The sequence below is a fragment of the Scomber scombrus genome, chromosome 22 (assembly GCF_963691925.1).
Source record: "Scomber scombrus chromosome 22, fScoSco1.1, whole genome shotgun sequence".
Taxonomy (NCBI): domain Eukaryota; kingdom Metazoa; phylum Chordata; class Actinopteri; order Scombriformes; family Scombridae; genus Scomber; species Scomber scombrus.
The window spans coordinates 15117658-15134558 of NC_084991.1; the positions used below are offsets into that span (position 1 = coordinate 15117658).

At 39.2% G+C, this 16901-nt stretch overlaps 1 protein-coding gene across 2 annotated transcripts in view; it reads right to left on the reverse strand.

Annotated features, from left to right (window-relative positions):
- ppfia2 (PTPRF interacting protein alpha 2) overlaps window positions 1–16901 on the reverse strand; it is a 140510-nt gene that overhangs the window by 114550 nt on the left and 9059 nt on the right. Inside the window, exons 2-3 of one of the 2 annotated variants that reach the window (XM_062443393.1) lie at window positions 15983–16005; window positions 9591–9614 (exon numbers count right to left, since the gene is read on the reverse strand). The exons of the other annotated variant lie outside the window; for it this stretch is intronic. Of the exons in view, the coding sequence (XP_062299377.1) occupies window positions 9591–9614; window positions 15983–16005 (47 nt within the window). The remainder of the gene's footprint in view (window positions 1–9590; window positions 9615–15982; window positions 16006–16901) is intronic. 2 annotated transcript variants of the gene reach the window in all.

Here is a 16901-nt window from a genome sequence, read left to right on the forward strand (position 1 = left end):
AGAGGCTTGATAGAGAAAGCAGTGAACTGTCAGCTACACTCAGTGCTGAGCATGTAATATTTAATCACTCAGATATGACATGCGTGACTTCCATAACTGATGACCTCTATTTCTACTGTTGTGTCACATGACAAACCATCTTAGTCACGTACACACAGATACAACCACACACATGCAGGCATACACTTTCTTTCACATTCAAGGGGACATAAAACACTATCAAACTCAAGAAAATACACTTATGCAAACACAGAGACACTCCTGCACATACAAGCCTACATATAAAGTAATGTCAGGAGGTTGGTGCTCTCCTTCTCTTCCTCTGATTACCCCCCTCTCTACAGCTCAGAAATGTCAGCCTCCTCACAGATACATCTCTGCACATATGCTGCACCGTTTGGCATTTAAATATCAATGTTGAGGCACATACTGCAGGTGCTTAAGATGCAGAGTTCATACTGTAAGAAAGATTTCAGCACGCAGTACGGTGATAGCATGCAGCAGCAGGTCATGGTTCCCATGCATAAAGTATATGAAATAGAGACATGGACTCACAGAATGACCGACATAACACTTGGGACTGTTTATTTTGGGGAGTTTTTATATATCTTCAGACTCTTCTGCCCATCTGGATAAAAATAAATTCCACCTGCTGCACAATTAAATTTATTTTAATTCAGTTTTTGTCATTCATTTAGTTTTCCAGTATTATATAAACTCAGGCATAACTTCAATTGTTCTTGTCTTATATGTAAAGGGCAAGCAGATATGTTACTTCCAGCTTCCATCCTTTTATAAAAGAGTCACAACTATTATGCAGAGGTATGCATATATATATATATATATACATATACATATATATACAAACACACACACATACAATATTTGGTTCAGGTGAACACAACAGTTTTTGAGGATGATTTCAAGATTAATCTTTAGGGATTTTGAAAATACTGTCAAAACACTGGTAAGTGTTGTGGGCTTTTAAAAGGCAGGGATTTTCATTATTAAAAAACAGTTACATGGTGACACAAATATGATAATTATACACCATAGGCTCAAACTGCTAGGTAATTAATGAATTATTAAAAGTAGATTAAAAGCAGACACAAATTATCAGCAGATCTATGCTGGTGTAGCTGTGTGAAAAGCAGCGGAAACAATAGCACAGAGCAGCAGGAGAAGCAGTGACCTAAGTGTGTCTGAGTATCAGAGTATGAGAGCTAATTTGTGGCCACATGGGGCACCCGACTACAACGACTTCAGTCTTATCCTTCTGGCTGTTAAGCACTTTCGCAGCAGCAGTGCAGGTTTAGTTGGCATGCTCGATAACTGTTGCTGTGAGTCGAGGATTTTTGCCCGCCCACATTGTACCAGTCGGACAAACTGGCGAACTCTTCAGCGGCGAGGTCACTTCTCTAACCTCTACGCTCCCGCAGACTTGTGTGGCAGATCGAGTGGTTTGGTATTAGCCTGAGGGTAAAACTGGAGAGTGCTAAATTGATCTTGGACGGGCAGTGCGTGGAGTTGAATGTCTTGTGTGATTCTGGATGTGAAGAAGAATTGATACACACTGCTGAGGTGATACAAAATCACTGCGGTGACCACATATGCACAAGTACAGCACTTCTACATATGTGGTCACACTCCAGCCAGTGTTCTCACACATGGAGCCCAGGCACCTACATCAGTGTGTGAGCGTACGTGTGAATGCGCGTGTGTGTGACACAGAGAGAGACAAAGACAGCGCACTGCTTTGTACTTTGCCCTTGTTGAAGGGAGAGATGAGATGTGACTAAACAGAGATGGTGACATCACTTCTTGGCAGGCAGCTCCAGGGAGACCGTGGTGCCTGGGCCAGACACATGCGCTCATCCAATCACAAAATGAACCACTGTGTGTGTGTGTGTGTGTGTGTGTGTGTGTGTGTGTGTGTGTGTGTGTGTGTGTGTGTGTGTGTGTGTGTGTGTGTGTGTGTGTGTGTGTGTGTGTGTGTGTGTGTGTGGTGTATGTGTGTGGCATGCTGCGACCAGGTCAGTCAGCACATATCTCCCACAGCCAGTCCTTAATCAAACGCAGGGAGGCCAACCCACAGGAAGTACTGTAGAGTGTGTGTACCTTTGTGTGTGTGTGTGTGTGTGTGTGTGTGTGTGTGTGGGTGTGTGTGTGGGTGTGTGTGTGTGTGTGTGTGTGTTTGGTTTTTCCACCAGGATGCTCGCCCATGTTCATATGCAGATATAGGTATTTGAATTTCCACTTGTGACTGAGTATGTGTTTTATTTGTGTAAAAGAGGTAAAAGTGTGTGTATCTGCAATACAAAAATGGACCAGCAGGGGAAAAAAGCCTGTATTGAAATATTTTAAGAAGTACATACGAAGTGAAATAGAGTGTCTGGTGTGTGTCTGGTGTGAGTGAGTGAGTGAGTGAGTGAGTGAGTGAGTGAGTGAGTGAGTGAGTGAGTGAGTGAGTGAGTGAGTGAGTGAGTGAGTGAGTGAGAGAGAGATGGTGCTGGCGGTAAGGTGAAAAGGATAAAGACATAGCAGAGTAAAGGAAGAATAAGAGCAGAGGGGAAGCTGGGTCATGTTGCCTTATGTAATTTACAGGTCAGTGTTGTTTGATGCGGTTGAGAAACTGATCTCATTACGGAGTTTTTGAAAGTAAAACTGATAACAGTATGTTTGGATTAAAGTTAATTGATGTAAATGTAGTGAGGTTAAATGCTCACTAATTACAATAATAGAGATGGTAAATTAAGCAAAATTCATAAACTGAAGGAAGCAAATCTGCATAAGTGATCTAACAGTGTTGTCTATGATAAGATTATCATTTAAGATAACTCCAAAACTCATATAATGATCTGTGATGAAGGTAAATATCATTTGAACAGCTGTGAGATTAATATCCAGTGAACTTAGTCGAAGATGTTCAGTCTTTTTAGCCGCAGCAGAAAATGTAACTTCATTTAAAAATCATTTTCTACTAATTATTTGCACATTTCAAGTTTTTTTAGATGACAATATGAAAACAAACATATTTAATGTGATCGAACTTGCTCCACAACACAAAGTTCTGTGCTAGCAAATTAAATGAGTACAGAGCATAAATCTACTGTACCTGAGATGGAAATATTCACGGCGATCCAAGAGTGTAAAAATGAGCCAGCATGATCAAATAAAAAGCTCTCAGACAGGAAAAGAGAAGAGCTGATATACGTCACATAAACCATATTTCTAACTCAGTCCTGACAGAATGGCCTCTTTATAAACTCCACACCAATAACTAATGGGCTGCACAACATAAATAAAGCAAACTCAAGTCTGTTAATTTGGGGTTGAAGGAACAAATGACAGAATCTAATTCACTTTTCTCATATTATAGGGATTAAACATCCTTTTATGTGTGAATGAGGAAGAAAATGATAACAATAAATAACAACTTTATTTAAATAGCACTTTTCAAAAGTGTTACAAAGTGCTTTCAATGAAATCAAGTAAAACATATAAAGAGCAAAATTGATAGTTCTGATAAAGTACAGGCAATCAAGATTCAGGAAACAGTAAAACCAACAATAGTCAAAACCATGAAATAGAGATAAAATATAGAATTAAAAACACAAAAGTGATGAGGAATACAGTCAGTAAAACTATAAGAAGGCCTTTTCATAACAGTGGTTTATGGTAGCTTAGCTTATTTCAAGCGTCTTTAATGATTTTATATTTAAGATTTTAATATCAGACTAATCCTGGCTTTAATCATTTTAGTATTTAGTATTAACATTTTGACAGAAAAAAGAGCAAATAAAACATATGTCTTTTGACTGTCTCCCTCTCTGTTTTCTACCTCGAAACGAGCCCTTGCGTCATCACTGATTGCACACACCTCGCACACTCTAGTACCTCACATGCATCATACACACACACACACACACACACACACTGACACCATTCTGCTCGTCACACACACTGTATCCAGTTAATGTGCCATTAGCTCATCCGGTCTACAACACTTCACAAAGTCACATTTCCCATTTGGTCCTATGGCTCAGCATGGCTTCAGAGATATAAAAGGCCCAGTGGATTAGATGAACTCATTAGCCTTTCAATATGACTCATCTTCATACAGCACAGAGACCAGTGTTTAAACAGAGAGAGTGTACAGTAACTCTCTGACTGTGGTCACACCCTCTACGTCATCTTGTGTCTGCACAACATAAGTCTGAATAATCCCAATTGTGTGTAGAAATCGCATCCATTAGCCAAATTGGATGCTGTATTGTATTACTAAAGCTAGCTACGTTAGATGTTGGCATTTTACGACGTCATATACACAACAGCACTGATACGTTTTTTCTCCATTGATCCTATCTGACTTAATCAGATGTTGGATGCGCATAAAATAGAGCCATGGCAACAGAAACAAAACCAAATGATGGATCAGGTGCAGTTACAGCCTCATAAGACTGAACTCACTGCAGCAAGAATGAAATATATAAGCAGAAGGAAACCAAATAGAGGAGAGGAGAGATTTGTGTAAGACAGGGAATACAGATGCTACAGTATGTGCATGTGTTTGAATATATGCCTTTTTGTGTATGTGGTCTGTCTAAGGCTATTGGGGACATATTTCAGATTTAGAACCAGTTAATCAGAGACAGCTTGTGCAATTGGGAACAAAAGCCATGTCGCCAATTGGGAAAAAGCTGATTTTTGGGTAATGGTTATGGTTAGGGTTAGGATAAATCTCTAAGAAATGAATGCAAGTATATGTAATGTCCCCAAAAGTGCATGCTTGTGTATGTGGAGAAATATTTGGGATATGTCCTCATGGCAAGCACAGAACAGCCACCGTCGAGTCAGTATGTGAAGGTCAAGGACACACTCTCTGTCTCTCTCCCTCTCTCTCATCAGTTACCCACAGGCCATCTGTGCCCCAGTGTGTCTCTGCTTTTCTCTCCACTGACCGCGTACAACTCACACTGTAAAAAAAAGAAAAAGAAAAAAAGAAATCACATCTTGAAAGTGTTGCCAGTCTGGAGCTGGCTGTCACAGACAGGGAGGAGCACCGCCCTGCTACAGAAAGGACACAGAGGCGTCACAACATGCAGAGGAGGACAAAAATACACTGCTGTTGGAGCTGCTGCACAGGAGGGGAAAAAAACTGTGCTCTCCAGGTCACTGTAGTGTGTGTTATTGCTATATCAACTGCAAAGTGTCAGTCTATTTAATTAATTAATGAATATCTAGTTGTTTACATCAGCGTATGGTGGCTAGGATGTATCACGTTTGATTTATTTGACTGCATAATGGATCAATACTTTGCTGGTTGTGGAAAGGCTGTAACGGGTCAGCAAGTTATGAAATATTACTAAAATGTTGAGTAGTATGCTTTTTTGTCTTTGGCAAACAAACACACACAAGACAAAGCATTCATTTGGAGCTGTGTTTTTGGCCACTTGATTAATCTTAGTTAAATATTCATGCTCCTTGTAGCTCAGTTTAGGTCTCCACCATCTCCTGAGAAAAATATCTGGCTCTTTAGCTTTCTAGATGCTCTACTATGTACCAGCTATTTGCTAAGTCAGTCTGTCATTTGGTGGAGTAGCGTAAAGTATTAGTATTGTAATTATTAGAATTTGCTAGATTGAGCTAAAAAGTTCTAAAAGAGCTGAGGCTAACTACAGAGTTGGGTTATAACTCTCTGGAGAGTCACCACTTTTACTTAATGTATGTAATTAATGTAAAAAATATTGATTAGTGCAGCTTTAAAACACTTTCCTGAGACACTTGACTAAGCTCTCTAAACAGCTCCACAAAGCTCGACACACATCCTCCATCAAAGGAGACAGCCGAAAATTTTATTATTTTCTTTTCAGCCTGTTTTGTCAGTGCATCCATTACATATTCTGCCATCCGTATGCTGTTCCCTTTCTATTTAATCTGTAACCAAGTCTAAACTTCTCCGGAGTGATCGGCTCCCCGCGGTGGCTCGATCAGTCGACACAATGTCCAACGATTTCTCATTATGATGATTAGTACAGAGCTCTAACATTTAAGCCTTGGGTAAGATCAATGTCTGTGTTGTAGTCCAGAAAACAATTGTTTACAATGTATAAAAGGACTTGCAGCACTGCACTTTGAAAAAGTAAAAAATATCTCTTTGAAACTGCTTTACACTTATTTCACTTTGGCTTGACTTCATTGTGTTTCTGTTTCTGTGTACCTGTTCTAACAGGTATCAAGCATGGCATGGCATGAACATTTCCTAATCAATATTATTCAACATTAGTCGGTTAAACCAGTCCAGTTAATTGTTTCTTTATCCACAAGCATCCATATCTATTCTAGCATGAAAACTCAAACGTACAGGAGGTCAGAAGTCTAAAGCATATTGTTCTACCGTAGGATGCTGAGATGTCAAAATATGCCAAAAGGGAAAAAATCCTGTGGTTGGAGTTGCAGCAAAGATAGAACTGTTCTTTTCACACCACGATAGTAATGTAAAAATGTTTTCTTGCATTTCTTTCTGTCTTTCTTCCTTTTGCAAGTTTTCCCTTGAGACCTTTCCCAAGCCTTGATTATCCCCTTCTACGTTCCCCTTACGTTCAACATCACCATGGAAACAAAGAGTCTCGTTACCTTGCCCATGCTCCTTATATGTCTTGTCTCTGTGGTAACCTTTAGGTGCTATCAGGGATCCCAGATGGCTCTCCCAAGGTGACTTGGAGCAAGCGGAGAATGAAAACAAACACATCATAGAAATAAAGATTCTGGATTTTAAGGAAATAGCCTGAACCCCCTCCAGGAGTTTATATTTGGACTCTCAATACTTAAACTAGGATTCAGCATGTCTGTCAAAACCACTCTGAAATCATACCGGCCTAAAAATACAACAAAGTGTGAAGCCTCTAATTCACCTCACTCCCCTTTTTACGTGATCTCACTTTTCAAGCAGTGACAAAGTCTGCAGAGCAAGTGTGAAAACAGCAGGTTCCTCCTCAACGAAGCCCAGAGAACTGACCAGACATGCAGAAACACAGGTGTAGAAAACCACAGAAAATCATCTATCAAGTCAGTTTTTAAAAGGTAAGAGTTTGCTGCACCTCAGACAGCTCAAAACATGTCCGACAGCTCAAATAAAAGATATCAAGATGAAGTCAGTTCAAAGCAGTTTGTGTGTGGGAAACTGCTATTTTTAGACACTCAACTCAAGGACATGTTAGATGAGAAGAGTTATGAAAGAAGAGGAGCTATTTTATATATGTGTATGTCATCCATCATCCTTTGCCATCACTTTGAATAAGTGGTGAGATTTACTTTTATCATTACATTTGAAAGGATCACATGTATTATTAGTACCATCGTGTCTGTCTCTTTACAGAAACTATTAATCCCAGAGCTCCTTTAGCTGGGGTATAATGTCATACAGGGAAACCGTGAAACTTAAAATTTAAATAATAAGCATCTGGTGAATAATTTTGATATAAAATAATAATGTGGCACACTAAAAGTAAAGTGTAGCATCACTATTCGTTTTACACAATTATCTCGTATCAAAATGATGATTGTATTTTCATGCATTTCCAGACAAACACCTTATGGGATGAAACTTACTATTAGATGCATTAATAGGGTTCAGCCAGGATAAGAATGATCAGCTTCCCAAACAGTACACTATTTAGCATCTGTATCCATATCTATGATTACAATGGTCCTAGTATTCAAACATTTTAACATTATATAAACTTTACAAAACAAAACAAAACATCCACATTAAGATTCAAATTGAGAACTTGAGTTGGATTTGAATTTCTCTCTGAAAAATAACGTTGGTAAAGGCAAAGCAAGTATAACTTAACAAATGAAAGGCATAACATTTGACACACAAGACTAAACCTACTAGGAGTCATGCTAGCAGCTTTGTGAAGCTCTACTTAGAACCAGTGGTGCCTAATAATACTAATACCGCCACATTTTAGTTTTAGGTTGTTAGTATGCTGGCACTTGCTAAAACACAAACTACAGTTTAAGATTATGGGAAAGTCTTTGGTTTTTCAGGTATTAGACCATAAACCAAAGTGTTGGATGAATTTAAATAAATAGACTTGATGATGGCGCTAACTGAAAAGTTAAAGGATCACTTCAACAGGCTGATTCAGGCAGGAAAACCTGCAGTCTGTCATCCCTGACCATTTTCTTGATTCATTTTTGATTGTTGGTGTTTACAAATGTAAACACCAACAATCAAAAATGTATCAAGAAAATCTCTTCTCATGTTTTTGGATAGTGATATATTTGTGGATCATGGTACACATTTGTGGATTGTCTCCTGTGGATAACAACTGTTAAAAACCAATAAAAGTGTACAAGTTTTTGCACCTGACATCTGTGGATTTTTTCTACAAATGGGACAAAAATCCATAAACAAATAGGAGCGAAGTCAACAATGTCACATGGGCCCTCAAGCAGACAGGGAGCGATCCACAAATGTGCAAAACCTGTTTCACACATATAAATGGTTCCACAGAGGTGTAAATGTTTATAGAATAAATTATGCATATTTGCAAATTTGTCCGTATTTTTTTGGATATGACACAAATAAAAAATATGTGTTTGTGGATTGTGAAATATTTGTGGATCATTGTGCACACTTATGGATTGTCTCCTGTGGGTTACAAATATTAAAGTCCAATAACAACTTCCACATTTGTAGTGATTGTGAAACCACCTGATATTAAAACATATCTCTGTATCTTCATTTAGGCTCCCAGAGTATACAACTCCCAAAACGCAATCATCATTCCCTCCATGAGACCTTCTGTTTGAACACATTTATTATCGCAGGTTCTCTCTGAAGGATAAACAGCCCACACTGTCCTCTTCCTGACACCCAGGAATAGGTCCACAATCATTTTTTTCTTTCTTTTCTTTTTCTTTTCAGAACATAAAGACCAGAAACAAACGGAGCACTTCTGTAGCCATGACTGAAAATTTCTTGACCTTTCTTCCTGACGACCTATGAACTTACGCAAGGTGATGATTGGTCGGGGTCATACTTGTAATGTCACCTGTCTCCCAACCAAGACATGACAAGAATTTATGGAACTATGATTGCTTAATCTGACATGGAGACCATCGTGAAAGACAAAAATATAGTGCGGCATTAGGTCTTTTTTAAGCCTCGAGGAGGATGGTGATCACATGGTTTATGCAGCGTGTCGAGGTCACGAGGGGATGATGGAAGCGTCAACCCTAGTTTCAAATATAGGTTTATGCAAGAAGAATCACACGCACTTTCACATATAAAGCCGTCAATTGTATAAGAGCTCAAGTGAAATAAGAGGAAGAACACCTTCACTGTATGTTTCAGGTTATTTACATTTATAGGCTGTGTGCTCTGTAGCAATCTAATTAATCTGTAGGTTCCTTCATTGGTACACCTCTCTGCGTCCTTGTGTCTGCCTATCTGCCAGCGTCTCACCAGAGGGGGTAGCTGGCTGCGACCTACTTTGTGAAGCAGAACTGGAGCTGTCAGTCATGCAGCTGTGCGTCACATTGCCTTACCAGTCATTGAGAGGATACTGCTGCCTCACTCTGGCCCGCTTTCCCCCGCCACACTAGAAGCTTCCACACCGGATGATATTTTCAGCTTCCTACTGTTACTCTGCCCTCTGGCTCTTTTTACCATAAACAAGACACGGGGAGTGGAACTCTTTCTAAGAAGCTAGCAGCTATTGCATAATGCTACAAGCAGGATGTCTGGTGATCATCAAGTGCCTCGTTGAAGGTAAAACATGATTCAGGCCTTCACGTCCAATTCCTCCATTAGCACAGGAAGGTGGCGTTTACATCCATTAGCCCAGAATAAACGGCTGCTGAATTATTGAGACCTTCAACCTGGTGATCGACTGCCAATCCATAAACTAAACAGGATTCGGCTGACAGGTGATGGCTTTGATTTAAGATTTATTTGACCTAAAACTGCATTTACATCAATAGAATCATCAATGTCTCAAGCAAGCTCAAGATGAGGCTGTGATCATTGAATTTCAAAAACGTACAGTCTCCTTCACTACTACCAAGACTACCGTCAATTATCAAGACAAATATAGACCAGAGGGATTGATGACAAGCAGAGTCTATCAATGCAAGATGTAACTGACTAAACTTTTATAGGTTACTGTACATCATTCCTCCGTGATGAATTCATTATTGTAACAGTGGTTTTGATTTTGCCAAATTACATAAATGAAACAGAAGACTGGAAGCATTGGCCGATCTGGTTACACCATAGGCTTTTGAAGCCCAGAGCTGCTGCTTATGGTCGGTGCCATCGTTTCCGTTTGGAGCCAGGATCTTCCAAATAAAGAATACAGGGTGTTGTCATTTCACGCTCTGGAAATACACCCCACTAACTTGAATCTACTACTAGCTAACTGGGAACAATGAGTGGTGCACATAATTGACTTAGTATTTCTTAGAAGTTGACGGTAAATGTTGACGATGAATGAGAGTCAGTTGGAGCCAAGAACCATTTAGTGGCAGTTGGTGGCATTGCACTAGAAGTTACGTCTGCACTGGCAACACATTCATACAGGTTACTTTGATCTAGGGTAACCTCAATTCAAATATCAGTGAAACAATTCAGTTTTACTACGCCACAGCAGGCGTTGCTTCAGAGTGCAACACTTAAATCAATAGACATACAGGTCTATAAGCCGAATATTTAGTACTACAAAAACAACAACACAGGGATTTTGTGTCTTGCAGAAGTGTACAAACAACGACAGCCACAAAAAGCATTTTCTCCTCTTGAATACTAAAGTTTACACCTCCACATGACTTCCGTTAATTTCCACCACCATTGTTACTTGATAAAACTTTTACAGAGGATTTTTATGGTTTTAATACCAAAGATCATGCACTGGTGCATTCTCATTTCATTCAGTAGCACTGAACATGTACAAAAAGTCAACAGCCTGCTGCAAGCCAAGAAGCTGTCTCTCCTTGAGCAGTAAAACACTGGCTAGAAAAGAAATATTCATTAATTTTACTTTAACCTTGAGTTTGGATTGTATTTGTGGGAGTATATATGTGGGAGTATTGCTCCGCCGGCCAGTTTGTTTGAATGAGTGGTGTCCATGAGTGAATGGGAGACAGAGAAGAGGTTGTATGGTGAGTTACAGCTTGGATTATCCCATGTCTGAACACTGGGTGATAAAAGTCTGACCCCTGTGTCATTTTCGACACATCACTCTACTCTAAAAATCCAACTGTTCCCTCTGCTGCCTTCTTTTCTTTAATTCAATTCCTCCTTGCTCGGTGCATGTGAAAGTGAATCACATTACCCTTCCACAAACAAGAGGAAATCATCTATTAGCACTGTCGTATTGATGGCCAAATATAGACAAGCATCACAGCCGCAGTTATGTGTCATAACAACTGCACATCATGTTCAATGACAAAATGAGAGCATAATTAGTAGTCTTAGGGGCTAATTGTATTCTTAGACAACTCCTTCAGTTCATGTGCTGTTGGTAGGAAAATACAATGTTATTTGATATGCAATGATAAAAAATAGGGTTATGGTTATGGTTAGGGTTAGAAATAAGTGTAATTATAAAACAGATAATACAGTTCCCTGGCCATGGTAGATTTTTACCACAGTTCAACAGTAAGTGAGTGTATTTTACTCAAGGCATCATCACATGATTATTTTATAAAGAGATACAGTACATGCATTTGAATACTGCTGCAGTTTTATATTGCAGTCTTTGCTTTAATTTAAGCTAAGTATTCAGTTTTCAAGCGGTCTAAAACCCCATGCTTTGCTTTCATAGTGCAATTTCGTCTTGTATCTTTTTAATTGAATTATTTTTATTACATTTATATTCATAATATTGCTTTTAAATCTAACCATGAAGTGTATTTACCTCAAACGATCACAGCTTTATTTGTATACAGTACACATCCACTCTATTTATCCACCCACACACCTGCTTCACTGGATCAAAACTCCAGCTTCCTGATAACTTTTGAATATATAGTAAATTACAACCTGTTTTGTGTTTCAGGTGGAATAAACTGCAGCAGTCACTGGCACTCATATCAAAAAGAACAACCTCAGCCTCTGGATCATTACAACAAATCTGCTGCTTTTATTGTATCCATACACAGGTCAGAGGTCATCCGATATTTCAGCTCCAAAGAAAGCTGATGTGATCGAGTTGGTCATCGGGTTTTGAGATCTGGGAAAAATTGAGAGGAATTGGCAGGCAGTGCTTGGCTGAGTGTGACTTTGATGATTCAACTTGAAAGAAACGCTTGTCCGATGGTTGTTTCATTGCACTGCTACATTTCTAAAACAGTTAATCCTAGGTTAATAAATAGACATTGTAATACATCACACTGCAAGTAAATTACATAATGAATCATTCACCCTATCAATTCATCCACAATTCATCCAACAAACGGTGAATATATAAACAGACACAGTGCTGATTATAATCTCAACACAAGGCAGGCAGAAATAGGTCTATAAATATAGATCATAATATGGACAAAAGGCCTGACATGGGACATACTTGGTTACTAATCCAAACTCCAGGGGATCTGTGATCAGCCGTGCATTCGTCTGCATATTACATGACTAATGCTGTCAGAGATGGAGGGAGATTGCCTCATATTGGCCAATCAAGATGGTAATTAGCTGCATTAGGCATTTCAACAGCACGGCAGAGCCAACGGCAGCAGATTAAAATGAGCTGCTACTAATCTATATTCTGTGTGCATTTTGCGAAGAGGGAATAATAATATACACAGTTATAAACTCTCAAAAGAAAAGGTTCAATAAAAATCCAGTCCCCTGAAGCCATCAGTCTTTTAAAGGCATCCATAAAGCATGAGACCTGTGATCCTCACATGCTGCAGCAGTGCAGTGATGGTCTCTTAGTCAGACTCGAGCCTAATAGGTTACGTCAAATGCTTCTTTGTTGGAAACAATGGAAACATTTTGCCATACAGAGAGACAGTGTGAGTAATTCTGTTAGCTGTGTGCTGTATGAATAGCTTCAGTTTCTGTAGCATTGCAGGACTATATCAACATACTATGTACCCCACTATTATGTGGACAAATGTGCAGAGAGCTATTTGATGATAAGGCAGTTTAGAGGACACCATGATATTACGATTTTCCTGAATTTTCTAAAAGAGGCACAAATGCACAAATGTGAAATTCATCCACTGAGTACTAACAAGGGTAAAATTGGCTTTGATTGGTTGCACATCTGCTCTTTCCCTGTACCGTGAAGCGGCAGAGAATGCGTTGCAGTAATTGTTGGAATTCACTTACAAGCATTTAAACTGCAAGTTGTCTGTAGACCGTCTCTATGTGTGTTTGCAACGTTTAAATTTAGTACAATCTCACAAAAGATACTGAGCAGTGGTTCCCAAACTGAGGGTCTCAAACTATCCAACAGGTCATTAGAAATCACTGAGGGGAAGTGAGATCATTTACAGCATAGTAGAAGAAGAAAAAACACAGTTCTTGTATAAAAAGTACATCATTTTTTTTACTGACATACTGTATCTCTAATTTTTACTGTAAAATACAAGGTTAGTTTTACATGATTTAATTTAAATGACAGTAACCTACAAGGTTATACTGGAAATGTTGGTATGTTATCTCCCTTTTTGCCTTTTTCCCTGCTTTTATACGTGACTATGCCTGCCTGAGCACTGAAAACTATCCTTTAACTATAATTATTCTTCCTCCTGCGATTCACTTTGTGTTGAAGTTCCTGCTTAACACTATTACAAAATGCTCTGTGCGCAGTGATACCTTTTGTAAGACGCTGGTTAGAGCAAACACAATGACTCACACAAAAAAATTAAGCATTCTTCATATCCACTTCATTACTTTGATATTTCAGAGCTTTATCTGTGTAAAGTTGACGAAGCAATGAGGCTCTTTATGAAAAAAGGCAAGCATAACATCCACACCTTCTCTGATTCCCAGGATAAGCACAGCCTTTTACTGTTTAGTTTAATTAATTCATTTGTCAGGGACAATCCCCATTAATCAACAGCAAAACTGTAAATGAGCTGAGGCTTGTTTTTAAATGAGCTAAGTCTAATTTCCATCTGTTGTTCCTAACTGGGTCTTTAAAAGACACATTAAAGGAAATATTTCTTACTAAGAGCTACAAAGTTAAGACAGGAAAATGGCATTCTAATGTGCATGTCTGATTGCCCCCCGCTAACCTGTAATTGCCTTGCTTAGGGGTACATCAACAGCAATGTGAAGGGGCGTTACTTATTCACTTACACTACACTGTAACTACATATTCCCAGCTGATTTGTAGCTTTAGAAGCAACCTCCTGAGCATGTTGCGTCTAAAGCTACAAAACGTTCAGGATGTTGTTTTTTTTCTCAATTTTTTCCAGTTCAGCACCATAGTGGAGTGGACGTGTCTGTTATACAGTACATGATGTGCCCTATTGGATACCTGTGATAGAAGCTGGCCAGGCAGCAGCTGGCAACAGGAGGCAGGCACCAGATGATTGCTCTCAGCGCTGGGAACAAAACAAGCAGCTGTGGGATCGGTGGGTGGGTTGGCCCTGTCTTTAAAAGGAAGCCAGGCTATGATTATCACAGTGCAAAAGCGGGGCCACAAAATGCTGTTAACATAACCAGGCCAGCTAGCAAACACTTGATGCTAATTAACCACTGCCACCTGCAGCTTACAGCCTAATACCAATGCCAATGCCGACAGAGGCATCAATCTATTCTTGCAATGTATTCATTCACATTCCACTATCAGCAGCTATATTCTTTCAATACACCACTTGAGACAAAAGCGGGTCCTTAAGACGTGAAATTAACAATGAATGTAAGGTAAAAAAAACACTGTCATTAGTTGCATTTATGAAATTAAATGCAGCAACAAAAAGGTACAAAAGCAACAAAATAGTCATATTTACCTCAGTACAAATATGCAAAACACCAATTGTGTCATTAAACATTTAGGTGTACATGTATAGCTACCGTAGGTGCACAGCTATGTAGTGAGCTAAGGACACCTCCGATAAAAGCTAAAGACAAGAGTTTATATGCTTTATAGTTTGCATTGGATGTAGTTCTGAAACGGGATACAAGTATCGGACAACCAATTCCATGAGATTAAAAAACAGAAAAAGATGAGTGAAAGATCAACAAGATCAAAGTCCCCATAAGTTCCATAAAGAAGTAGAACACAGTTAATACTGTAATGAACATAAGACTAAATGCATGTAAAACTAATGACATTCCAATTTACCTCAGCTGTTAGCATGTTAACACACTAAACTAATCTAAGATGGTGAAAATGATACAGCAGATATGGCTGTATGACTCTTCCAGCGTGACTGTAGAGAGTCTCGTTTGTCTACAACCTGCTGCTGTGTGCTTTTTGTAATTTCCTACAAGTCCAAATATTCATTTCAGCAGCCCGTAGTGAATGACCCGGATGCCTGCTACATTTAGCTGTAAATTATATGTATAGAAAGCAGCAGTGACAGCAATAGTAAAAGTCAGAGCAGGCACTTCGATTTGAGGAAAAACTCACGCCATGTAGCTCTGTTCTCGTCTATTCAGGCTGCTGTCAGTTGAGAAAGTGATATCTCTGCTGCTTCTATGATTTATTCAACACATGAATATTAGCGCAAAATTGTGTGTCTAGAATGATGCCGTTACTATTTGATTTGACAAAGCTGACACCACAATGCAATTTCAGGTTATCTAAAAGACATTCACAGCAGTGTTTCACATGGCGGAAAGATTCTTTTTTTTTTGCTGTCATAAATATATCTGAAGATTTCACACTATCTACATTTGTGCCATTATCTACAAGTAGACAATGAGGGGGAAAAAATGGCAACTATATTTTTTTCTGCAATTGATTATTTTGCAGCCTTAGAAGCCTTAATTTTAGTCATGTCATGAAACCAGGCAGTCAGGTGTTCAATATCCTATAATTATACATTACACACAACAGTGCAAAAGCCAAGCTTGAATGCATTATATTATGTAAAAGTGGTTTATAACTGTGACATACCAAGCTATGATTTCATTATATCAAGCAACTCTGGCTCATTGGCTACATAACTATGTCAGGTGTAAACCCAACCCCCCTGCAGCACTGCCTAGATATGTACTTGGCCATCATACTATATTACCTAACACTGGACACGTGATTAAGAGTGACATTATAAAAGTGCAATGCTGTGATGCACGCTGTTGGCAGGGGGAGGCATATGGTCCAGCAGGACACCTGAGTCACATCGGTGGGCTGGATGTCGGCTCTCTGCAGGGGAGCGATGAGAAGCTGCCATATCTGCCACAGAGAGGAGGAAGTTGCAGTACTGCGCGGACAGATGCAGTTATAGGGAGACACAGCGGATCAGCTCCTCAGAGAGTGTGAGCAAGTCATTATATTTCACCTTCAAAACCGAGGTTTTTAATGTGTCCTTGTCACATAACGCTTTTGGTGATGGAAGAAAATCATATATAGGTCATTTGTTGATGCTATAAAAAGCTTGACTGGAGTTGAAGCTCATCTAAGTGAATACAAATGTGGCCTTGGAGGTAGCTGGGAGCAGAGGGGGACATCTGCTCTCAGAGACCCACTCAACGGCTTGTGACATGTCGACTACAGTTCCTAGTTAACGTCAGCAGAATTAGAAATCAAAATAGCACAAGTCGCACCACTCAGCTCTCCAAATTACTATGTTTATTCCCCAATTATTATTATAGGTTGTATTACCTCCATTGGGGTAGCATATGAGCTTGGTTTCTGGTTTCTTGATAGCATATCAATTAATCATGTGAATCATGTGAAATTAATTACAAAATGTACAAGAAACAG